The 24,337-nt window shown below is 56.7% G+C and overlaps 3 protein-coding genes across 5 annotated transcripts in view; 2 read left to right on the plus strand and 1 right to left on the minus strand.

Moving 5' to 3' along the window:
* IPO13 (importin 13) overlaps positions 1–11,998 on the plus strand; it is a 30,568-nt gene extending 18,570 nt beyond the window's left edge. The window contains exons 9-20 of one of the 3 annotated variants that reach the window (XM_039711459.1): positions 224–250; positions 928–1,062; positions 1,292–1,435; positions 1,832–1,912; positions 2,474–2,611; positions 2,685–2,781; positions 4,630–4,682; positions 10,510–10,576; positions 10,738–10,796; positions 10,913–11,002; positions 11,134–11,315; positions 11,434–11,998. In XM_039711459.1, coding sequence (XP_039567393.1) covers positions 224–250; positions 928–1,062; positions 1,292–1,435; positions 1,832–1,912; positions 2,474–2,611; positions 2,685–2,781; positions 4,630–4,682; positions 10,510–10,576; positions 10,738–10,796; positions 10,913–11,002; positions 11,134–11,315; positions 11,434–11,530 — 1,170 coding nt within the window. In that variant the 3' untranslated portion in view covers positions 11,531–11,998. Of the gene's footprint in view, positions 1–223; positions 251–927; positions 1,063–1,291; positions 1,436–1,831; positions 1,913–2,473; positions 2,612–2,684; positions 2,782–4,629; positions 4,683–10,509; positions 10,577–10,737; positions 10,797–10,912; positions 11,003–11,133; positions 11,316–11,430 lie in introns of those variants that run through there. The other 2 variants (XM_039711458.1, XR_005627679.1) reach the window with 2 other exon arrangements.
* A 425-nt stretch (positions 11,999–12,423) lies between these two features.
* DPH2 (diphthamide biosynthesis 2) lies at positions 12,424–16,153 on the minus strand. The gene is made up of 6 exons (XM_039711466.1): positions 15,967–16,153; positions 14,453–14,565; positions 14,153–14,373; positions 13,339–13,977; positions 13,032–13,217; positions 12,424–12,942 (listed from the first exon to the last, which is right to left on the minus strand). The coding sequence occupies exons 1-6, from the start codon at positions 16,111–16,113 to the stop codon at positions 12,812–12,814; spliced, it is 1,437 nt and encodes a 478-aa protein (XP_039567400.1). The 5' UTR covers positions 16,114–16,153; the 3' UTR covers positions 12,424–12,811.
* Positions 16,154–16,351: 198 nt separating this feature from the next.
* Positions 16,352–22,741, plus strand: ATP6V0B (ATPase H+ transporting V0 subunit b). The gene is made up of 8 exons (XM_039711486.1): positions 16,352–16,509; positions 19,220–19,268; positions 19,724–19,807; positions 20,251–20,328; positions 20,903–20,972; positions 21,305–21,356; positions 21,860–22,050; positions 22,422–22,741. Exons 1-8 carry the CDS (start codon positions 16,443–16,445, stop codon positions 22,443–22,445), a joined length of 615 nt encoding a protein of 204 aa, XP_039567420.1. The 5' UTR covers positions 16,352–16,442; the 3' UTR covers positions 22,446–22,741.
* The last annotated feature ends 1,596 nt before the right edge of the window (positions 22,742–24,337 follow it).

A 24,337-nucleotide genomic window follows, 5' to 3' on the forward strand; every position in this document is an offset into this window, starting at 1 on the left:
CTTGCTGGGTGGCTGAGTGGGCTGGCTCAGGGGACAGGAATTTTAGTTCTTGCCTGTGGCAGGTTGTGGGGAGCACACAATGTTTGTCTGTGCCCACACTGGTGTTAGTTATCTTGACCTCCTGTGTCAATCCTACCTCCTGTTGTCAGTCCTTCCTCCTGGAAGGGAAGGGCCTTTCTGCAGTACTCACCCTTCTCTTTTCCTCTCCCTTTACCTTTGACAGGAGGTGTTGATGAAGCAGATTCACAAGGTAAGAGAGTCTGACTCTCACCTCTGCTGGTTCTCCTTGCCCCCCCAAGCCCCCTTAGTCATGCTGAGCTGAAGACACAAAGCTGTCCCCAGAGGAGAGCTCAGCACTGCATCCATGGTGTGCAGGATCAGGAGAACCTGCTGGCTGCCTCTCACTGTGCTGCTGGGCTTCAACTGCCCCACACAGGCTGGGGTTGTGCTGGGAGGGGATGTCCCCTAGAGAGGGAGGAGGAGGAGGCTTAACTCTAGCAGCTCCCAGTCTCTCCAAACCCAAGGATACCAAGATGACAGGCATGTTTTCAAGAGGAAAAAGGGAGATAAGTACAGGAACCTAGCCCCAGTCTTGCCTGTGACTTGGATGGGGTGGCTGTGACAGGCTGTGCAAAGGATGTGCCAGGTTAGGGTGAGTGATGCCAGCATGGAGATCTCTGGACACCAGCTGGTCTTTCCTTGGCAGGTGCTGGGAAGAGGCCAGGTGTGCTGAAGCCAGAGCTCCTGTTCCCTGGGAACAGAAGCTGTTAGGGAGCTGTTCCCCTCTCCTGCAGTGAGATGCACCTAGAGGGACCCAGACAGAGCAGCTCAGGAGCTGCAGCACACCCAGCTGGGACCCTGGCAGCTGTCAGAGCATGGGCTGTGGGCTAGGCACTGACCTGCCCTGCTGTGTCTTCTCTGTCCCAGACAAGCCAGTGCATGTGGCTGATGCAGGCTCTTGGTTTCCTGCTTTCTGCACTGCAAGTGGAGGAGATCCTGAAGAACCTGCACTCCCTGATCACCCCCTACATCCAGCAGCTGGAAAAGCTGGCTGATGAAACGGTGAGTGCCTGGGTGCTGCCTCCATCCAGAAGTTTCTCCTGCTGGCTGTAGCTCTGGGGCTGCTGTGCTGAAGCAGCACACTTAAACATGGGCTCAAGGGAAAGTGCAGTGCAGGGAACCCCTCTCTGGCACTTTGCCTCTGCACTTCTAGTTCCTCAGCATCCCAAAGACGTGACTATGATTGAGTAGTGCAGTCTGTGTCATACTTTGGCTTTATTTTCCCTGGCAGCCCAATCCCTCCAACAGGCTGGCCATCATCCACATCCTGGGCCTGCTTTCCAACCTCTTCACCACCCTAGACATCAGCCACCACGATGATGACCATGAAAGCACCGAGGTCAAAAAACTGCCAGTGCAGCAAGGACCCAACCCAGTGAGTAGAGCAATAGTTCCAAGTTCTCTGCCACAGACTGGCCAAAGCCTCACAACTCACTGCACGAGAGGGGGGTTAATGGGGAATGCAGCATGTGCCAGCAAGAGGGTGGTGCTAGTCTATTCCAGCCAAAATAGCTCCTTCAGCTCATCCCACCACTCCTGAGGTTGACAGAGGTGACTTGCCTCTTGGATGCCTCTTGGCTGGGTGCTGCTCTGGAGGGTGGCCTGGCTGCTACCTGCCAACTGTGAGCAGTGCCAGGCTGCTTCAGAAAAAAAAAACTGTCCAGCTTTGGAGAGGGGTGGTGCCTGAATGTTTGAGTCCAGGCCATGCTTAGTCTTGAGTCTCCCTTTCCCAGAGAAGCCAATTCTCTTCAGTGTCTCTCATTCCTTACAGGTGGTGGTGGTTCTGCAGCAAGTCTTCCAGCTCATACAGAAGGTTCTCAGCAAGTGGCTGAATGATGCCCAGGTGGTGGAGGTAACCAGGCTTCACCTGTATACTGCCTGCTGACCTGAGTGGGGGACAACAAAGGACAAGTTCTGGGTGATGGCCTGTGAGAGGGATGTCTTGCTGGGTTATCTGGACCAGTGCTGCTTGCTGTCACCAGCAGCATCAAGTCATTCTTGTCTTGTTCCTCCATCAGCTCTGCTTCTCTCCAGTAACTGAGGTCCTGCCATGAGCAGGGAGGTGGGATCTACCCTACCTGTGTTCCCTAACAGAACAGCTCTGTTCTGAACTGGACCTGTATCATCTGGGGCTTGTCCATTTGTTCAGTCCAGTAATGCCCATGTGCAACATCCCCCCAGCCATTTCTCCCCGGCCCTTGGGGACCCTTCCAGACCAGTGGGAAGGGTGTTTCCTGGTCACTGGGAGCATCCTGTGCTGGAGGGCAGGCCACCAGTATCAGAGCAGGTCTGAGCCCTTTGCCTGGCTGGTCCCTGTCCCCAGTGCCACCTCTTCGCTCCCCTGGGACCCATCCATTAAGCCCTGGGAGAGGTCTCCTGATGCCCATTGCTCATGCAGTCTCTTTTCCCACAGTCTGTCTGTGCCATATTTGAGAAGTCTGTGAAGACCCTCCTGGATGATTTTGCCCCCATGGTGCCTCAGCTGTGTGAGATGCTGGGGCAGATGTACAGCACCATACCCCAGGTCTCTGCCATCGAACTCACGCGGCAGGTACGGAGCCGTGCCTGGGAGCTGGGGATGTGTGGGGCCAGCAGAACCTTCAGTCCTTCTCTCTCTTTTACAGCTGGTTCACATCTTTGCCCATGAGCCTGCCCACTTCCCTCCCATCAAGGCCCTCTTCTTGCTCGTTACCTCAGTCACACTGACCCTGTTCCAGCAAGGTACGTAGGATCAGCCCGTCTCCGCGCTGGGGCTGTTCTCAGGCTTTTGCATGCATGGAGTCTGGAGGCGTCTTACCAGGAATGGCTGTTCTCACTCCTAGCTAAGCTAATTGGGGCCATCTCTGTTTCTTGGATTCATCCCAACCCCTGGAAGGTGGGTACCTTCCCTGCAGGCAACAGAAGCAGGAAACCCCTGGGTGCTCTGGGCCTCTGTACTGTTACAGCAGCCCAGGCTGGATATCACATGCAGCAAGGGTCAATCTGGAGCTGCAGTCCAGCCTGGCAGGGAGGCTATGCCCACAGGAAGATCTCAGGGCTTCTCTGGGGTCCACTGCTGCTTGTAGTGGCCTGAAATCAAGTGCTCATATGAGCAGGAGAATGTGTGTGTGAACAGCTGGGAAATTACTTTTTCAGAGTCACTGGTGGCCAGCGAGTCCCTGCTGTGATGCTGAGGATGCTGGTGTTCTCCTGCAGGGCAGGGGCCCCTCTTTGGCTCACTGCCCACCCTACAAAAGGCAAACAGGGTTAGAACAGGCTCCTTTGCACCATGGCTCCCCTCAGCATCTTAGTGACCTGCCCTGTGACAGATAAATGTACATTGGAGCTGCTGGATCTGGTCCTTCAGCATTAGCACATGTGGCCCCCAATGGGTCTTATCCTTTGCTCACAGCTGGGTGCCAGGTAGAGTGATGCTGTCCCCCAGCTCAAGGCTCAGAGCTGTCTAGAGAGGTGGGGGGAGAGACACGAGGAGCGCTGCTTCATCATCACACCACGGTCCGAGCAAATGCCACTGTGCTGAGGTGTCACTGGGGTCAGTGACAAGCAAGCCAGGCTTCCTCGGATGTCAGGTCCCTGCTCGTGCCAGTGGCGTGTGGATGTGTCTGTGCTGGAGCCCTTTTGCCTCCTTGGTGCTGGGGAGCTGGCGATGCCTCCAGGCAGCAGCGGGCACGTCTGCAGGAGCAAAAGGGAGGGGCCAGAGTCCGAGCTGTGCCAACGCTTGGATGCGAGCTTTGCTCAGGCTTTGTTCAGCTTGGTGTGTGCCCAGGGCTGTCCCCTGGGGTGGGGGCCAGCTCTGAGCAGGGCGAGCCCCTTCTGCTGAGCCCACGTGTGGCAGGAGAAGGGGGGCATGCCTGAGCCTGCAAGGGCCAAGAAGTGAATGTGCACAGTCAGATGCCAAGGTAGGGTGAGTGGTGCTGGCACAGAGATCTCTGGGCACTGAGCTGCTCTCTCCCATGAGGATTCCTGGAGGAGACCTCCAGGAGAGTCCTGGACTCACTGTCCTGGAGAGCCTCTGGGAATGGGGTGGGAGGGTGCTGTGCCAGGGTCTCCTGAGCAGCTGACGCTGGTGACAAGCATGTGCACGCCTGAGCCCAGCCAGGCCTGTCGAGCATTTGCTGAGGTGTTGTCGTTCACTTGCAGTTACCTTCCAGGACCAAACAGTGCTCTGAAGACACCTGCTCAGTCCCCACAGTGCAAAAGCTATAATTCTCCTTGTGGAGATGATGCTCAGCTAGCCCCTGCTCCTCCTTCTCTTCCTCCCCAAGGAAATGAAGATCTCCTCCTTGGCTCTGCAGCACCCAGGTGCTAGCTGGAGACCCTGGGGCTTTAGACCCTTTCCTTTGCAGTTTCTTTCTGTTCTTGGGTTCTCCAAGTTTCATGATTTTTTGTATGTTTTGTTTCTTTAACTTGCTTCAAACTGCTCATGTTGCCCATCCCCTTCCCCACACACCCCTCCTCCCTTACACTCCTGTTTTCACTTGTAAATTCTTTCTGTATCACATAACTATATGATGTTGAGTTGCTGTTTGTATGATTTTTCTCTTAAGTTACATCTTTATTATATTTTAGGGCCCAGGGATCATCCTGATATTGTTGATTCATTTATGCAACTCCTGGCACAGGTGTGTTTTAGTTTCTTATTCATTCACTTTCTGTTCTCTCTCTTTCTCTTTTTAATTCAATTTAAACCTATTTTTAGCTTTCTGTTGACAACGTTTTTTTTTCCTTTTAGTTGAATATCGAGTTTCTCCATCTGTTTCCGTGGAAGTTGAAAACAAAACATTCTCCTTTAGTTCTGGGTTCACACCATCCCCAGGGCAGTGCCCTCCTCTGCAGGCAGCTCCAGCTCCCACCCCCCTGCTGGGCTGAAGCTGGCATGGGGTGCTTTGTGCTGCTGCTGCAGTCACCCTTGGGTGACAGACAAATTAGAGCATTAAGTGGATGTTTTCCAACCCACTTACTTGCCCTCTGATGGGTCCTCTGGAGTGGGGACAGGCTGAGCTGGCTGCCCTGCCCAGGGGTCAGCGGGAGGAAGCCCCTGCCCTCAGGAGCAGGCAGCTGCCAGGGTTTGGCTCTGAGCAATATGCTTGTGATGACATCTGGATCTGGCAAGTGCCACATTGCCTCCTGCCCCTGCAGCCTGTCCAGGTGGTGGCAGTTCCTGTGCAGGAGCTGCTGGCTCAGCGGCGCATGGGGACAGTTTGCGTTGACGTGGCAGGGGCTGGGCTGGCACGTGGGCTGGCACTTGTGTCACTGCTGTGGCGGTGGGCAGGCAGGGCCAGTGCTATGCTGTGTGTGTATATACACCTGCCCAGAGTGCTCCTCAGCCCCCCATGGCCCTTAAGGGAGAAGCCCTGATGTCCTTGATGTACCCAGTGTCCCTGTCAGAGATGTGTTCCCTGCTCACCCACCTACCCACAGGGTGGGTCTGTGGTGAGGAGGGGCCTGGCAGAGTTGCTTTCTGCTCTGTTTCTGTGATGGGACACCTCTAACCACATGTGCTGGACCAGTGGCTGTGCAGAAGCACTAACCTGGCTCCTCCCAGAGCTGTGGCCATCCTACCCTTGCTGACTGCCCTGGGAGGGTGCCTGGCATGTCCTGGTGCTAAGCTGTCAGACCCCTCTGATCCTCCCATGCGTCTTGAGGGTTGGAGTGGGCAAGAGGGCTGCACCTAACCTCCCCCAGGCAGGATCTTCTCCTCACAGTTCTCACTTTGATGCCCAGAGCCTGCTGAGACCCATTGCATCTCAAAGCCATATTGCACCTTCTTCCTCCCTGCTTTTCACCTTCAAGGATGTAACATAATCAAGACTATCAGACCTCTGCTTTTGGTTTTGGAAGCTGTGACCTTTCAACAAGGGTTTTGAACTTGATGGGAGGATGGTAAATGGGGTCTGTGCATGAGGTTCTTGGTGGTGTCCTCACTGCTAGCAGGACCTCCATTTGAACACTGTACCTAGTTTGGGGCACAGCATTTCTGTGGATTTACATGAGAGGCCACAGAGAAAAGCATCTGGGAAGATGGCCACCTTGTACACATGGTGGGGAGGAAAAGCTGATGGGAGCCCGAGGAGCTGTGTGAGTCTTGGAATGTGTAAAAGGTAATGTGGCAGTTCTGGGTAAAAAACCCTTTTCTGTTCTCCTCGAGTGGGACGGTCAGTAACAGGAGGAAATCATGGTAAAGGATCCAGGTCTGGCAGAAGCGAATCTTCCTAAGAGGGCAGGGAAGCACTGGAAGATCCTGTGGGGAGCTGTTGTTGCATGGAGTTCTTGAAAGGACCCCAGAAGCCCATTGCTCTTGGAGGGTAGGTAGAAGTGATCCTGCCAGGGTGTAAGGCATTAGGTGACTCTGAAAGACTCTCCCAAGGCTACTTGTGCAATGTGCTGGCAGCTGGCCCTCTCATGTGTGTGGATCTCCAGATATCCATCAGAGGCTGTCCTGCAGGAGCAGCTCAGAGTCTCCTACCTCCATGTCTTCTCCATCTTGGATCACTGTGAGACATCTGACATCATGCTGCCAGCCTGACACCGCCCACTCAAGGTCTGTTGTTTTCCTGGGCTTTGTATTCCTGAAACCCCATGGAGACCAAAGGATCCCATCCCTGTCTTCTCTCTTCATGAACAGAACTCAAGGTTTCCTCTTCCTTGGCCTGACCCTTCTCACAGACTGATGATGATCTAGTGAGGTGCTTTAAAACCCATCAAGAATTGCCTTAGCATCCCTGACTGACTCCTTGCTCTCAGGACTTTGAGGGCTGTCTGATGGCAGAGATGGGTCCAGCCTGTCCTCTTCCAGAGGACCATACTCTGCAGTGATGCTGTTGAGGATATGCAGATTGGAGGATTAAATTCAGAGGGAACTGCAGATCTCTTCAGACCAGATTTTTGTGTGGTGAGAGCTGTTTTTTCACCCAGCCTGCTCTGCCTGCAGACCCCTTGGCAAAGCAATGCATCTTCCGGAGCAGCAGTGAATTTGGACACAAGAGTGTGTCAAGAAGGAAAATTCCAACTTCCCTGACCATCTGTTTTTGTGTTTTGATCTGTTTTGATTGCCTTGGAGGAAATATCATCTTCCCTGTTTCGAGTTTGTCTGGTTCCTCCTTGCAGGCACTGGTTCTGCCCTCTCTGCCAACAAGCACTGTCCCCCCTTCTGATAACTCAGGAGAAGCTCTTGTGGCCTGCATATCAGCTCTCTGTTGCCAGCACACAGGGACCCATCTCTCTCTGTCAAAGGATTCCTGCTGACTTTATCTTTGGGTTTGGTTGCAGCTCATGGAACTGCAGGGTTGTTGCAGGTGATCCTTTTGCCACAAAGTTAATTGGCAAATCATTCTTGATGGTGGCTGGCTGATCATGGGAGCTGCTGGCTTAAACCAAATGACAAAGTATCATACTACTCAAGGATAAAATAACCAGTCTGCCATAAGGCTGCACAGAGCAGTGCCAGCATCCTGTTCTCAGCTGCTGCCTCCTTCCTCTGCTGTGTGCTGGGATCAGTGCAGAGCATTGCTGCTGCAGTGCCCAGGGTGAGCAACCCACCTGGAGGGTGTGGGCTCAGTTCCACCCCAGGACCACGTGCCATGGTGCCTTGGGACTTGCACCCAGGTCTGCATTGGAAAACCAGGCAGGTTGTGAAGCTGGGAAACCAGTGGGTATCACACGTGTACTCCTGGTTGCAGGTAGGATTTTGGGACTCTCCAGCCTGCCTTTCCACCTCATCCACCCCACCCCAGCAGGGCTTCTCACTTGCAAACCTTGGGAGCATTTGGTGACCTCCCTGATGGATCTTTGGGGCAGTCTGGGTGTGCGGGGCCTCACCAGCAGAAGATGCACAGACAGTGCCTGGCCAAGCCAGCTTCATCCCCCACCTCCCTCCCTTCATGGACTGGTCCAGGCTGCATGCAGCAGTTGTTGAGCTCTTCACCTCACCTGCTCCAGCCAGACTCAGAGAACCCCATGGAGGACATGGGTTCAGCATCCCCACGCTCACTGCCTGGCCAGCCATATGTGCCCTTTTCAGAGCAAGAGGCTCTGCTCTGCCAGGTGTGGGGCCTGGGAAGAGACTGGATGCTGGACACTAAGGCTGTGTGTTCTGGAGAGCTGCAGAAACTGGCAGTGCAGCCCCCACTGTCCTCTGTCTACTGGAGGAGTGGGTATCCCTTCCATACCTGTCTGCCTGTGAAGAAGTGGGCACAGAAGAGCCTGCTTTGAAGACCTCTGGTGGTGATCTCTGAGCTGCTGTGGAGAAGAACCCAACATTCCCTCAGTGCTGTCCTGCAGGACAGTTGTTCTTGGAGAGTGAGTGCCTGTCTCTGCAGTGGCTGCTCATGCAGAGGATTTGGGGAGGATGTTTGAAAGCCTTCAAAACCCACGCCCATATGAGCAGAGGGGCTCTGGCAGGAGACAGGGAAGATGGGCTGGCAAGAAGAGGCCCTAGAGCTGGAGCAGGGTTCCTGGTGCTAGGAAAGAGTAGCTGGACATACCTGGTGTTGGGAGAGAGTAGCTGGACCTGCCTGGTGCTGCTTTCTTATGGGAGAAGTTCCACAGGGCCCCATCTTGTGGGGGTAAAAAGCATCTCTCTTTACATTAGACATATATGTACCCAGGTCTGCATTGGGCTTGCACTCTGCTAAGTGTCCTATGGGAAGGAGCTGTCCCAATACTTACATGCTTTTCCCCGTGGCACTGATGGAGTGAGGAGCAGATGCTGCAGTGAATCTGCAGAACTTGGGGGGCTCTGCCTGCAGCAGGTCTGGTTTGGCTGGGAGAAGCACTCTGCAGGTAGGTGGGAACCTGAGCACATTGGAAGGCTCGTGCCAAATGGAACACCTGTAGCATGGAGGACTCAGGTTAAAACCCATGGACGGGCAGGGTGGAGGAACTTGCAGCTGGGTGGTTATCATGGGAGCCAGCTGCCCTTGAGCAACATGCTGCTGGGGGGAAAGGCTCCTGGTCCCTGCTCTGGAGCTCACAGTAGGGCCCCAGCAGGGGTAGTGTCCCAGGGCTAAAAGTATAACATCTCTTGGAAGCGTTTGTCCAGTAGCAGCCTCGATGAGTGGATATGTTCCTAAACCATTGCTCAGCCAGCAGTTCACCTCCTGCTGTTGGTGCCAGTGCCTCAGGAGCAGTGGTGCACAGCCTGTATATACACACACAGGTAGAACGTGGCCCTTAGTTGCCCCATGAAGCTCTCTGCTTGTATCCAGCAGGGAGAGGTACCTGCAATTGTGCCATCTCCACCTGGTACAGCAATGCCTTCAGTGCCCAAAACTGAATCCTCTTTTGCAGTGTGTGATAGAAAAGGTCAGAAATGAGATGGAGTAACTCTGAAACCTGCTCCTCAGCTTCTTGTTTTCCAGCATCTGCACTGGGCAGATGGCTCTGGACTTTCCCTGGAGAAGTGGGGTGGGAATTAAGTCTGATTTGCACCAAGTAGAGACCAGAGGGGCAGATGGCTGTGTGTCCTGGGTGCTGTTGACTGAGAGCTGTCCCTGCTTTTATCCCTGGGAAAAGGCTCAGAGGGCAGCAGTGGCCCCACACAGAGCTCAGCCCAAGGGCTGCCTGCCCTGGTATGCTGCTCTCTGAGCTCCAGGCACACAGCAGGGCTGCTCCAGTGCTATGGCTGCTGTCCCTGGTGTTGCAGTGACAGCAGGGCAGGAGGCATGGCTGCCATTCCCAGTGTTTTTCTGCAGCAGTGGGTATGGTGGTCAGGGTATGAATGTGGCTGCCTAATATAGCAGGGCTCACTGAGGCAGGTCAGAAACCCTTCCCATTGAGTGAAGGGTGCAAGCTGAAACATTTCCACCCAGTAACTGCTCAGTGCCAGCACCAGGGGGACTAAGTCATTGCAAAAGGTACCAGAGCTCAGGGTGTCTCCAGCAGCAGTGCCTGACCCGCACAGAGGCTGGTGGAATAATTGTGTGGCATTAAAAAACCCCAAGCTTTCTTGATCTCAGACTTGCTGCTCAGGAACTGCCAAGAAATGTTGGCATCTCATCATCTGGTGCAGTCTGGGGCTACTGCTTGAACCAGTTGCTGTGACCCCAGGGATGCCAGCATCTTCAGGAGAGGAGCAAAGTACATGGGTGGCTGGTCTCTGCTGAGCCCTGCATGGCTGCCCTTGTCCTGGGAGCAGTGCTGCTGCCTGATCTGCTCTGATGGGACAGGAGCCCTCTGTGTCTGAGTGTTTGCACACCACTCTGGCACCTGTCCTCAGGTCCTGGGGTCAGCAGATCCTGGGCATAGCAAACTGCCTGGCTGTTTGAATGATATTCTGGGGAGGGGTAAAGTGATGGTTTCCTGCTGTACTGTGTGAATCTGCCCTTTCCTGGGGGTGTGCTCAGGTAAGTGTGTGTCCAGGCAGAGGCTGTCTGGGCACCGGGTTCCTTGGAGGCTTCCTGGCTGCCTCTGCAGCGCTGGGTTCATGCTGCCTGTCTGTGTGCCTTGCAGGCTCTGAAAAGGAAGCCGGATCTCTTCCTGTGTAGCAACCTGGATGTCAAAGCAGTGTTTCAGTGTGGTGAGTACCATGGGCATGTGCTCCAAATCACCCTGAGGAGAAGCCAGCCTGCTCCTCCTGTAGAGCTGGGTGCAAAACAGCAAAGGGCTGGGGACCACAGGGCTGATTTGGGATGGCCAGAGGGTTTTCTGGCTGCTAACCTGAGTAATTTTTGCCTGCAGGTGTCCTTTCACTCAAGTTTCCCGAAGCCCCAACAGTCAAAGCATCCTGTGGCTTTTTTGTGAGTATGATGCCATCGTGGAGTCCTGTCTGAGAGCTGGGAGCGGGGCTGAGGCTGGGCAGTGCTGCAGTGTGAGCCTGTGCTGGCACTGAGCGGGCCTGGCCTCTGTGTTGCAGACAGAGCTGCTGCCGCGCTGTGGAGAGATCGCCCCGGTGGGACAGGTCGTGCATGAGAATGGCAAAGCACTGCTGCAGGCAGTGCTGGAGGTGAGACATGCTGCACCATGGGCTCCTCGGGCAGCATTGGGCTCTATTCCTGAGCAGCATCCCTACAGAGCCCAGCAGCGTGGGTGGGAGCAGTGACAATGTGGCTCAGCGTGTCATTTGCTCTGTGGCAGGGCATCGGTGGCCAGGCTTCCCGCAGCCTCATGGATCACTTTGCAGAAATCCTCTTTGCCTTGAACAAGCACTGCTTCAGCCTCCTGAGCGTCTGGATCAAGGAGGCCATGCAGCAGGATGGCTTCCCCTCGGCCCGAGTAACTCCAGAGCAGAAGGAGAACTTCAGCCAGCAGATCCTCAGGTTTGTGTGCCACTTGCCCTGGCAGCTGTGCCCCACTTTTCCCACAGGAAATTACCCCCTTGCATAGCCCTGTCCAGCTGTCCTACTTCATGTTTGTCCCCTCCCTCTGTCTCAGCAGAGAGCGTGTGAACAAGCGGCGAGTGAAGGAGATGGTGAAGGAATTCACCTTGTTGTGCCGAGGGCTGCATGGTACAGAATACACAGCAGACTACTGAGCACCTGGCCAGGACCGTGGACGATTTGCCTGGACCAGCTCTTCCCCACAAGGAAAAGGCCCCCCATCCTCCCTGCCCTGCTGCAGTACGGCTCATAGAATAACCCTCCACCTAGAATTAACCCACTCGGGACGCTCCTCAGCTAGATTTGGTGGCCGCATCTCGGTGTCAGCATCTTTGTTTCCCCCAGCATGCTCCCTCCTCGCAGGGAACAGGAATGCTGGCTGCAGGAGGTGGTGGCGGGGCAGGGGAAGCCTGGGCAGAAGTGCCCCAGCACAGGCTGCCCCATCCCCGGGCTCCCAGCCCCTCCCCAGCCCTTCCCCGCAGCAGGGAGGCCACCCTGTGCCTGCAGCAGTGGCTGGCTGGGCGGGGGGAATTTGCCCCCTGCTCATTTGTATGTGTGGTTGGGAGGGGGGAGGCCCTGCACCTAATTATATTAAGAATATTTCTATGTTGTGGCTGTCATTATTGCAGTGCCCAGACTTTGCCTGCCTCTGGGGAAGAACCGAGTGGGGGGGTTAAATCAAGACTGGGACACCTCAGTGTCTCCCAGGCTTTGGGAGGGATGGCAAAAAACAATCTGTCCTGCTTGCCCAGCATGGAGCATAAACAGCCCTGCCTCACATGAGAGGGGCTGGGCTCCACCCTGCCAAACACAGGGTCCTTCCTGCAGCACAGGATGTGTGCACCCCATTCCCATTCATAAGAACAGGAGAGGGGCTTGTTTGTGCTCATATTCCCCTGCCCTTGCCCTGGTAACCCAGCCCAGCCTGTGCTTTTAGTGTCAGAGGTCCTAGTTCTGGTTTTCTGTTCCCTCCAGCTGGTGTTAGCTGACACACAGGGCTTTGCTTCCCTGTGGGCACCATGATACCTTTTTCACTTTGGGACATCTGTGCTCCTCAGCCCGTGTTTTATTCTAAAAAAACAGTTCATTCACAAATCCTCTTCAGCTTTAGTTAGCAGCAGTAGTCCACAAAAGCCTCAAGTCCCAGCACTGTCAGCTTTTGCAAAGTTGTGACCTTTCCATGTAGGGACAAAGCTGCCGTGGATGAAGGAGCCCTCAGAGACTGGGTCTGGGCCAAGTGCCTGTCTCTCCTGGCCCTGCTGCTGCCCTGTTCAGGGTGCCACAGGCATTCCTGAACACACATGCAGCTCCTGCTCTCCCACTGCAGTATTCTGACCCAAGGCCACATCCAGCAAGGTGCCAGCAGTGCACCCAGCGGGAGGCAGTGCCAGGGCCCCCACACAGCCCGCTCCTGGCTGGGTGCCAGAGCTGCTGCATCAGGGCTGCTCACATCCTTCATCCTCATAGGCAATGGCAATCCCTCGTCGGCCCTGCACAGCCTTGGAGACCGGGGTCTGTCCCAGCTGCTGCTCCAGGCCCCGCCAGCTGCGGGACTCCAGGAAGGAGGCTGGGAGGAGAAAGGGAATTGTTATGAGAACAAGAAGGTGGCACTGCCCCTGCACCAGCGCTCAGCCCCACCATGAAACCAACACAAACCTGCAGGGCTGATCTCTGCAAGCGCCCGTGACTGGTCCCTGCATGCCAGGGCGGTGCTGGGGGGCAGCTGAGAGGATGGGGGGCCACAGAGGTGGGTAGCACGCATCTTCCCTGAGATCAGAGAGACATCAGGAACAGCCTCCTCTGCGGGAACAGCCGGTGGGAGCTCAACATGCGCACAGGCACCTGCCAGGGAATGGTGACATTAGCCTGGTCCATCTGTCCTGGAGCAAGCACACCTTACAGGCAGGGCAGCTGGGTGGAAAAGGCCCTGGGAGGGTGTTGGGCAGCTGTCTCTAGCCATTACCTGGCAGCAGGTCTCGGAAGTCCGTGAGATAGTTCCCCGTCCACTCACGGGCTGGGTTGCAGGCCAGCTCCAGCTCATAGGGGGTCACAACAGGTCGGTAGAAGTCACTGGAGTCCAGGAGGGAGTTCTGAGCACAGGCCACCAGGACGAAGACGTCCACCTCCAGGAAGTTGGCCAGCTTGGCGGGGTTGGGCTTCCCCACGGCCAGCGTGTAGCTGCGCTTGCCGGCGCGGCACAGCAGCTCCCGCAGGTGCTGCAGCACGGTCAGGTAGCCCGCCACGCCAAGGGTGCCCACCAGGATGCCCACCACGCTGGCATCCCGGGCCCGCTCCACCAGGTACAGGCGCCGCATCAGGGTCCGGTTGACGTTGAGGGTCTCGCGGCGGCCGCAGCCGGTGAGGGGGTTGAAGGAGCTGAAGGGACAGCAGTTCCAGGTCAGCATGAAGCTGGTGAGGGCGAGGCCCTCAGCTCCCACATAGAACATGGCATAGTCCTGAAGGCCTCCTGCAGCTTCCACCAAGAACTGGCGACCGAACTTGCGCTCCTCGCCAGGAACTGCGGGGCCAGGAGGGTCTCCACACACCAGCCTGGAGAAGATGATATTGGGGTACTCGGGGCGCAATTGCTGCTCCAGCTCACCTGAAGAAAGAGAGGAGTGGGAACAAAACTTGGCCACAGTCCTGACGTGGAGAAGGTGCAACAGATCGGGGGAGAAGACAGAAATCAAAGTGTCTGGGGAATGAATGCCTGCTTGGTCTGAGCCTGGCAGAGCTCCGAGCAGCAGCAGAGCCCCTCCCTGCCCCGGAGCACTCACCCATCGCGTGGGCGTAGACCACATCGCTGAGCACCACCACGCAGCTCTGCCGCTCGGGGTAGAGCTCCCGGAACGCCTGCGCGCAGCGCCCGACCTGCAGGGGCTGCTGCCCGAAGATGTGCAGCACCGGCAGCTTCCCGCAGGGGCTGAGGCAGGCGGGGCCGAAGTGCAGCACCGCCTCGGCACCCACGTGCTCCGCAGCCACTTCATCCACGCAGCAGCTGCGAGGGGAAGGCGGTGTCAGGCAGGCTCTGCTCCTCCCTGCACAGCCCCGTTCCGCCCGCAGAGCCCCACGCCCACCTGCCGTAGGTGGTGTCTCCCAGCACGAACATCTCGGCCCCGGTCGCCGCCTCCAGCCCGCCTGCCACCCGCCCCGCGTCTGCCAGGAGCTCGTCTGGGAACTGCAGGGCGACCTGGAGGGAACAAGGGGCGAGGCAGACAGGAATGAGGCACTGGGGACGGTGAGATGGAGGGACAGGAGGGGATGGAATGGGTAGAATATATCCTCAGCAAGTTTGCTGATATGAAACTGGAGGAGTGGCTGAAACACCTGAAGGCTGTGGCATGCAGCAGGACCTTGGTAGGCTGGAGAGTGAAGCAGAGAGAAACCCAATGCAGGTCAACAAGGGCAAGTGTAGGGTACTGCACTGGGAGAGGAATAACCCCAAATACCAGCACAGGCTGGGGGCTGACCTACTAGAGAGCAATTCTGCAGATAAAGACCTGGAATCTTGGTGGGTGACAAGCTGACCATGAACTGGCAGGGCCCTTACAGCCAGGAGAGCCAGTGGGATCCTGGAGTGCATTGGGAAGAGTGTGGCCAGCAGGTTAAGAGTGTTGATCCTGCCCTTCCACTTGGCCCTGGTGAGGCACATCAGAAGCACTGTCTCCAGTTCTGGGCTGCTCAGTATAAGAAAGACAAGGAGCTACTGGAGGAGGTCCAGCAGAGGCCACATGGGGGTCTGGAGATGCTGTGGGGGCCTGTTTAGTCTGGACTGAGAGGGGATCTGTTGTGGTTTAGGAATGGTACTCCCAGCTCAGTGCTCCCACTGAGCCTCTCCAAACCACGCTGCCACTCCCCTGCTCCCCATTCTCCTTCCTCCTGCAGCAGGATGGAGCAGAGAGCCGGAGGCACAAAGGGTAGAGATCACAGCTCAAGATCAGAGCAGCTTACTGGAAACAGCAAATTAAATAAGAACACCAATGGTAACAGCAACGCTACTAACAACAACATACAAGAGACAAATTATTCACACACGAGTGCTCGATGCAAGGCTCTGACAATACCTGACCCTGCCACACTATGGGACTGGGAAAGGACCCCTTCCCTGTCCCCAGAGAGTGATGGGAAGTGGTGCAGAGGAATCTCTGAGTCGTGGCCATGTCCCCTCCTGGCTACTGCAGAAATTAACCCTGTCCTGCCTGGAACGAGGACAGGATCTCGTTAATAATGTAAATAATCTCAAAGGTGGGTGCCAAGAGGACGGTGCCAGACTCTTTTCAGTGGAGCCCAGCAACAGGACAGAGGAAGGGGCAACGGCCATAAACCGAGACAAAAGAAGTTTCATATTAACGTGAGGCAGGAGTTCTTTACACTGTGGGTGGCAGAGCCCTGGAACAGCTGCCCAGGGCAGTCATGGAGCCTCCATCACCGGAGCCATTGCACACGCATGCTGTATAACCTGCTCTAGTGCCCCTGCCTTGGCAAGGGGCTGGACAGGACGATCTCCAGGGCAGCCTCCCAACAATCCTGTGAGGCACCGGGAGAGGGGGGGCGCGCAGCCCCCGCCGGCTCCACCCTCGGTCCCACTCACCTTGCGGAACCCGCCATCCCGCACGAAGGCGGCGGCCCGGCCCATCTCGTAGAAGCCGTCGAGGTCGCTCCGCGGTACCGCCGCCCCGGCCGCGCACAGCTCCCGCCGCAGCGCGGCCTCCCCGTCGCTGCTGAAGGCCGCGGCCATGGCGGCACGCGGGACCCTGCGCCCGCTTCCGGGCTGCGGCGCGGCGCTGGCCAATGGCAGCTCGGCCCTGCATTCCCCGCCCCGTAAGCCCCGCCCACAAGGGTGTGGAGAGGGGACGACAGCCAATGGAAATACGTGTTGCTCGCTATGCATTCTGGTGCATGTAGTTCCCCCGCCACTGTCAAACCAGGCAGCCAATCAGCGGGCGCGGTGGCAGCGGCGGCGTTCGGGCGCTTCCGCCGGGGCGCTGCAGTTCCGGTCAGGTGCCGCGCGGGTCAGGTGCCCGGCCCGCTCCGCACCCGCCGCCCGGTGCCGCCGCCGCCGCCGCCATGACGGGGCTCGCCCTGCTCTACTCGGGGCTCGGCCTCGCCTTCTGGACCACGCTGCTGGGCGTCGGTCAGCGCGGGGAAGGGGGGTCCGGGGCTGCGCCGCGGGGCCGAGCCGTGCGGCAGGAGGGGTTTGCGGGCCCGCGGGGAGGCTGCCCGTGCCGCGGAGGGCCGGGAGGGTTGTGTGGTGTGGAAAGGGAGCCGGGCGTTCAGGGGGGCAGCGTTGTCAGGCCCCGGCTGCCGCGGTGCTCCGTGCGGCCGGCCCGTGGCTGTGGCCCTGGGCATCCCCAGCCTGGGCAGCGCCCTCGGGCTCGTGGCCGCTCCCCCGGAGCCCCCGGCGGTGCCCGGTAACCCCCAGCCCTGCCGGACGCGCAGCTCCGCGCTCCGAGGCTGTCTGGTTTGGGCAGTTGATTCGCTTCTCTGTGTGCGAGGGCAGGAAGGCGCTGCTGCTGGTCGGGGGGTTTGGTAGGTTGTTTTGGGAGAGGTGAAGGCAGGAGGAGCCTGGTGCTTCACACTGTGATGGTTGATGTCTCTCGGGTGGAGAGATGGCCTTGCTTTGCCGGGCTGTGGCAGCATGAGAGAACGTGTGAGTTTGGGTGATGGTGGAGCTGCTTCATGGCAGCCCGTGCACTGCTGCTGAAGTGTTGGGCTTTTGGAGGATGGATTTAATGCCCCAGGGCCAGCAGGTAGATTTTGTGCTGGGACTGCTGATTGTTTTCTCTTAGCACAGAATGAAGTGGCCACAGACCAGGCAGAGGCTGGGGAAACCTTGGCCGTTGCTTCAGTGTCTGTGTGAGGGGAGAGAGTGAGTCAGAAGTGAAGGGTGTCTCACTCCCTCGTGTTTCCAGGGCCTGGGGCTGCCTCACTGGGCTCTCTGAATCATGTAGCTCACACCAGTGCAGATTCACCCTGTGGATGTGAGGCTGTCAGAGAATCTTGCTGAGCTGAGCCCTGCCCTGTTGCAGTCCCTTTTTGAGGAAGACCACGAGCAGGAAGTGGTCTTGCACCATTCAGTGTTGCAGCAGTGTCTCTGTGTGTTCTGTCTTTGTCCTAAGCCCTGATTTGATCCTCCAGTCCTGCTGCCCTGTATTCTGTCCTTCTGGCTTCAGGACTGCAAGTGAGAGCTCACAGGAGAGTGTCCTTTACCCTGTTTCTTTTGCTTATGAATCTAAGGTTACACCTGCTCTTGGAGAGATGAAAGGTGCCCTGGGACCTGCCCTGAGCTGGTTGTAGCTCTCTTTTACCACTTCTGGGGAGTGGAGGCAGCTGAGGCTGGCTGGGTTCAGTTCCTGTTCTGGCAGCCAAGCAGCAAAGCCAAAACACAAGTACCAGACTGGCTGGACCCAGCACTAGAGATCATCCTTGAGCGTGGCCAGACATGCAGGCTGGGCTGTGGCTTTCCTCTGTATTCCCTGGCTGTGGTGGCACCATTCTTCATTCTTGTGTGTCACTACAGGGGAGGGGCACCCCAAATCTGTGGCAGAAAGAGTGACCAGCATTGCCAACCCCCATTATGGGCTCACTGGCTTGCCTGACAGTGCTGGTGTGCCCCAGAGGCTGGTGAGTGGGGTGCTGAGACCTGAGCTGTGCATGGAGGGTGAGCACACAGGAATAATGGGGACATCCCTGCTGCCAGGGATCTGCAGTGCTGAGGCCTTCCAGTGGATGAATTGTCCTGCAGGCCTTGGCTGTGCTCAGGGAAGGGCATGGCCCTGCCCCACGTTTCTGCTGGGCAGATTGCCATCACCCCCCACCTCCAGGCTGCTGCTCTGGGGTGGAAGGGAGCAGTAGGACATGTGCAGTGGCCTCTTTGCTCATTTGAGCCTTTCACAAGCCTCCCATTTCCTCTTTTCCCAGCCGTGTGGGATCAGCGTTGCACAGGCACTGACTGGTTGCAGTCAGATATGGCAGAGCTGTCCCTTCACCCTCTGTGCCTGGCGTGGAGCACACAGTGCCACGGTGCCTGTGCTTATCTGTTCCTTAGGGCTGGCTCACCCTCCCTTTTCCAGCAAAGAGCAAGTGTCCCTTGTGGTCTGCAGCCACATTTCCCACTCAGGAGCTCACAGTAAGGCAGGGTTTTGGTGAAAGCACCTCTGCATGTGCCTGGGCTGTGACTCTTGGCTGTGGTTCCTGGTGGGAGAGGAACACAGCAGGACAAACTCTCCTTGGAAAGGAAGGGCTTTTTCTGAGTTTCTCAGGACGGTGCTTTGGTGTCTCCCACCTGTGTGGGAGTATAAATGTATCTGGAAATTACCCTGGGGGAAATGCTGAGAACAGTCATGTCTTGATCCCACAGCCACCTTGGAAAGGGGGTGTTGGAGGAAAGCTGGAGCTTCTCGTGTTGATGGGCTCCTGGGAAGCAGCACAAAGGCTGATGGGATGGTGATGTAGCAGCCTGTGATGGTCAGTCAGGGCACAGCCTTGCTCCTCTTGTCCCTCCTGTGGCAGGGAAGAGCTCACAGGGCCAGGAAATAGAAAATGGGGGTGACAACAGCCATGGTCATCTTCTAGGCAAGACTGGGATGGGGTCTGACAGTATCTCAGGCCCAGGCTGTCTGTCCTGTGCTGATGTGGAAGTGTTGGGATCACGGGGGTAGGAATTGGAGGGGACACCCTGCCCCAGAGCCCCACATGCTTGAGCCAGTCTTCCCAGTAACCCTCCTTCATGCTGTGCTGTGCTCCTGGGCCTTTGCCTGGGCTTTGCAGGTGGGGGAGGAACCAGCAGTGCTGGATCCAGCTGGTGCCTCCCTGGAGGTTTCCATCTTGTTCTTGCTTTCCAGGGATCTGCTACACAATATTTGACCTGGGCTTCCGCTTCGATGTGGCCTGGTGAGTCCCCTGTACAGTCGGGCACCTCAGGGCTGTGTGAGGAGGCAGCAGTGCTGGCAGTGCCTCCCAGAGCAGCACTTGCTTTTGAGTGATGGCAGGAGAGCAAGAGCTGCAGTGAGCAGGGCCTCTGCTCCCCGGGAGGTGGGAGGGATGCAGCCCCTGTGTTCCTGTGGCTGCCTCCCTACGAGGTCCTGGTGCAGCTCTTGCTGCTCTGCCCTCCAAGCCCAGGCTGCTGCTTCACAGTGAGGGCTTGGGAGGAAGATCTTGATCCATGCAGGTGAGGGTCCTGTGTTTCTGGCTGGCAGACAAAGGTTCTCATGTCCCACTGTCTGGTGCCCAACCCCTCTTGGGCTTCATCATTTGGTGGAGGAGTATCTGTTTTGGGATAGGCTGTGTGGTGTTACTGTGAGGGCTCAGCCTCTGTGTGCTAACTCAGGACAATTCTTCCTCTCCAGGTTTCTGACAGAGACCTCACCCTACATGTGGACCAACCTGGGCATTGGCTTGGCCATCTCCCTGTCTGTGGTGGGAGCTGCCTGGTGAGTGGGACTGGCTCTTCAGCATTCTCCTGCTGTCCCACCTTGGTAGCTGTGTATGCACTGCAGTTTTCCCACAGCAAAGCAGGGTAGAACAATGTGTACATGTAGGACTGTGGGTCACCACACCAGTGGGGCTGATTTGCTGGACCACTGGGGGGTCTGGGTGGACCAGCCCACAGGCAGCAGTGGCAGTGGAAAGACAGGAAAGTCTCTGGAAGCTGTACCCCTGAGCCTGGGCTGTCCAGTGGTGGCTCTTGTGCCCCAGCAGTTCTTCTGGTGTAGGTGGTGCAGCCTGGGGCCACTCATACCCTGGGAGTGGCTAGGCTGAGTGCTCAGTGTCCCCCAGCTGCATGCCTGATTCTTTGCTCAGCTGAAAGATCCTGGTTTCTGTATAGAATTCTGTGAGTGCCAAATCCTCTACCAACCACCCTTGTCTGCTGCAGGGGGATTTACATCACGGGCTCCAGCATCATTGGTGGTGGAGTCAAAGCCCCACGGATCAAAACAAAGAATCTGGTGAGGTAAGCACAGACCTGGGGTTAGTTCTTGTGCTGTACCTGAGTGGGGCAGGTCACAATCCAGTGAAGAGGCTTCTGTCTGCTCTCTAGCTGGGTGCTGCTGGCAGACTGTTCCTTGCTGAGCTGCTGATGCTGTTTGCTTTCAAAACAAAGAGCCCTAAAGGAGCCAGAGTGCTGCTTTGAAGGGTCACTGTGTGATATCATGCTGTGAATGAGCCCAGTGTATTCAAAACAAACACCCTGACATCACACATCCTGCCCAGGCAAGGGTTCTCCTTGCACAACCCTTCCACAAGGAGCAGAAATGGGCTGGTGAAGGGCAAGGCTTCCTAGGCCTGCTTCCAACAGGATCCTTGCAGCTTACTCTGGTGCCACAGCAGAACCAGCATCCAGCCTTTGTGTTTGGCAGCTCCCCCTAGGTTGAAAGTAAAGCAGTGGGTAGCTTCCCATATGGCTGTGGAGGGGTCTGGCTGGCTGGGCATGAAGTGGCAGGGGCTCCTTGGGGTGGGGTCTTTCCCCCAGGACACTGGTCAGCCTGGCTGAGACGCTGTGCTCAGGCTCTGTCTTTCTCCCACAGCATCATTTTCTGTGAGGCCGTGGCCATCTACGGGATCATCATGGCAATAGTCATCAGTAACATGGCTGAGGTATGGGAGCACCTGGGCTGCCGTGCCATCCCTGCGCCAGCCTCGGGGCCCTGTGGGCATGGGCAGCTGGCCATGGGCCACTATTGGGAGGGGTGGCTCTGTGGGGACTGGGAGCACTCTTGTGCCTTTGGGAGCCCCTGGACTGGTGGTCTGTGTAGTGATCCTTGCCTGTGATGAAGAGAGGGTTGGGAGAGCACACACAAGGCAGATTCCATGGGGAACCAGGGACCGGCTCTGGCCGAAATGAGGCTGCCTCATGCCCTGTCAGGGACAGGTGCCTTTTCCAGAGAGCACAGACTTGTCACTAACCCAGGTCCTGTGGTCTCTCTCAGCCTTTCAGTGGAGTCACCCCAGAAGAGATTGGAGCCAGGAACTACCACGCAGGTGAGGACTTCTGGGTGCCTGGTGCTGTCACAGTGAGCACTGCCACACCCTGACCTCCACCTCTGACCCACCCATGGTCTGCTGCTGGTGTCTGAAGGACATGTGACTCTTGGGGCAAAAGGCAGCTTTTTTCTTACCTTCTAGCACCTCCCAGCAGGCTGTGCTGCACAGCAGCAGCGCTGTGTGTGACTCTTGGGGCAAAAGGCAGCTTTTTTCTTACCTTCTAGCACCTCCTGCGCCCAGCAGGCTGTGCTGCACAGCAGCAGCACTGTTCCTCCCCTGGGTGGAGCAGTGGCAGCACTGTTCCTCCCCTGGGTGGAGCAGTGGCCTGGCGCTATGGGAGCTGGGGCACACCTCAGAACAGTCCTGCTCCCCAAAGAGAATGTTGCTGGGGCTTGGCAGCTCCTGGTCTTCTGTCACCTTGAGACACAGCTTCTGCAGCATGTCGTGGCTGCAGGTGGAAGGGGGTTACACCCTGCTCTTGCAGTGTTCCTCTCTCACAGGTTTCTCCATGTTTGGAGCTGGTCTGACCGTGGGTTTATGCAATCTCTTCTGTGGGGTCTGTGTGGGCATCGTGGGCAGCGGGGCTGCCCTGGCTGATGCCCAGAATGCCAGCCTCTTCGTCAAGATCCTCATCGTGGAAATCTTTGGCAGTGCCATAGGGCTGTTTGGAGTCATCGTTGCTATCCTGCAGGTACCTGCTTCCTGAGGCCACCAGGCCTGAGTGAGCACAAGGTGCTGTCACCCTGGATGCTTTCCAGCCCCAGGGAGACACACCTGGGTTTCAGCACAGTCTTCTGCATTGGGATGGGGAGGCTGCTTACAAGGCTTGGGGTGGCACAGCTCTTCCCAGAGCATACTGTGCCTATTTGTAACACTGGGAATCCTTCTGATGCCCCTCTGTCACCGAGGGTGTCACTTTACGTGCACCTTGTGTGACACTCATGTCTTACCAGTGGGATTGATAAGCTGCAGCTTCTGGTTGGTCCTGGGGTGCTTGGGTGGGACTGGGATGCTGAGCTGGGGTTTGTGGGCCACAGCCTAACCTCTCTTCTTTCTTTCTAGACATCTAAAGTAAAAATGGGCTGAGCCCTCCTGCACTCAGCCTGTTCCAGCCCACCCCAAGAGGTTCTGTATATACTTATTTAATGTTTCTATACTTGATTGGGGTGGGAGATTCCTGGCACCGGCAGCAGGAGCCTGACCGCGTAGAGCCCCGTCCTGCAGATCAGTCGGCCCCCTGGAAGAAACAAATTTCTCTGTGTGAATTCTGCCCCCAGCAGCCTGGCCCAGCTCGTGGAGCCCTGCTGCTGCCTGTCCCCGGTGTGTAGAATTGACCATCAGTGCAATCCTGTGTCAGTGAAATAAATATGGTTCTTGTCCAGCTCTTTCTCTTCCCTGTGCATGCTGGGGAGGTTTACAGAGAGCAAGTGCTGCTTTGGGCTGCCCCGGTGCTCAGAGATTCCTCTGTGCCTCTGGCAAAATCCCTGTCCTGTTCCAGGAGCCTGGTGCTGTCCTGCCTGTGTGGGGTTAATTCTGTTGCTTTCTCAGGCTGCAAGAGCAACCCTCTTTGGGCTGTGGGAATGCAGAACTGTGGCTTGCTGCCTGGAGCAGGTACAAGGCTGTTGGAACAGGCTGCAGGCAGCTCTAAATTGCCTCTGCCAGGCTCCTAGCAGCCCAACGTGAGCCCAGCACAAGCTGCTTTGAGCCTTTCAGCTCCCATCCAGGTAGTTTAGTGTAGGGGGGATGTACACAGTGTCCATAGCTCCATTGTGCAGCTGGGGAGCTGCACAGAAAAGTGCAGCTTGTTTCACTTGAACAGACAAGTGAAACTGTTGCCCCTTCAAAGGACATCCTCCAGCCAGCAGCTCCCTGGTGTGACTGTTGTCTGCGTGCTGGGGCTGTCCAGTCTGCAGTGCCCTTCCATCCAGGTAGAGGTCCCAGGGGTGGGGACACTTTGTGCTGGCTCTGTTCCCTGTCCCTGGCTGTACTGAATAGTGTGGGGAAGCTGGCTGTAGACAGCTGGACCTCCAGCTCATCTGCTTGGGGGAAGGGAAGAACAAGGTCCTTCTGCATGTGCTCTGCAGAGAGCCTGGAGGCTGCTGCATCTGCTGTATCCAGCACAAGGCCCTCATACTGTTCCTCTCCCAGTATACCTTTATAGAGAAAGCACTGATCTTCCAGTGCTGTGTCAGAGCAGATGCATGCTTAGAGCTGCCCTTCTCTCTTGCCATGTGGATGCCACAGGCTGGGGCAGCAGTGAGCCTGCTGGAGCCAGCTGATTCTTGCCCTTGAGCTAGGGCAGCTGCCTCTGCATGACCCCCTGAGATCTGCTGCTCTCCTGCCTCTGTTCCAGATTGTCCTATGAGTTTTGGGGCTGCAGTGTATTTCAGCCCTGGGTGCATGACAGTTGTGGGGGGAAAACCAAGCCACAGCACCTGCTGGCTGTGCTGGATGTCCCCTGTGGCTGGAGGCTCTCACAGGAGCAGTGTGAGATGTGTGTAGTGGTGGGACACAAACTGGGCCCTGCCTGGTTTGAAGAAAGAGTGTCAGGTGTGGGCAGACTTTTGCCTGTTCTTTGTGGGAGCTGCATAGCCATTTCATCAAACCCACACCAAGCTCAGTGAGGAGATGCCTGGAGCTGGAGGGGCTGTGCTGTGCTGGAGTTAGAGAAGCTGCTTTATGGGTTAATAATCTTCCTGGTTAGCAGCTGTCTTGAAAGACTCACCCACTTCTTTTTCAGGATGGGCCTTGCCCTGCCCTGCCCAGATAGAAATGCATCTGCTGTCAGAAATGTGCCTCTGTGAGGTGCTTTTCCACTCTCCCAATCCTGCCTGTGTATATCACAGCTTTGGCAGGGGAATGGACTCCAGACTTGCCCACAGGCTCCTTACAAGGGTATGAGACCCATCAGTGCTCCTCTCAACATGACCCACAGCCCTCCTACCATAGCCAGCAGTGATAAGGTGAGCACGCCCTGT

This window comes from Passer montanus, unplaced genomic scaffold (assembly GCF_014805655.1).
Source record: "Passer montanus isolate IOZ18808 unplaced genomic scaffold, ASM1480565v1 scaffold25, whole genome shotgun sequence".
Classification (NCBI taxonomy): domain Eukaryota; kingdom Metazoa; phylum Chordata; class Aves; order Passeriformes; family Passeridae; genus Passer; species Passer montanus.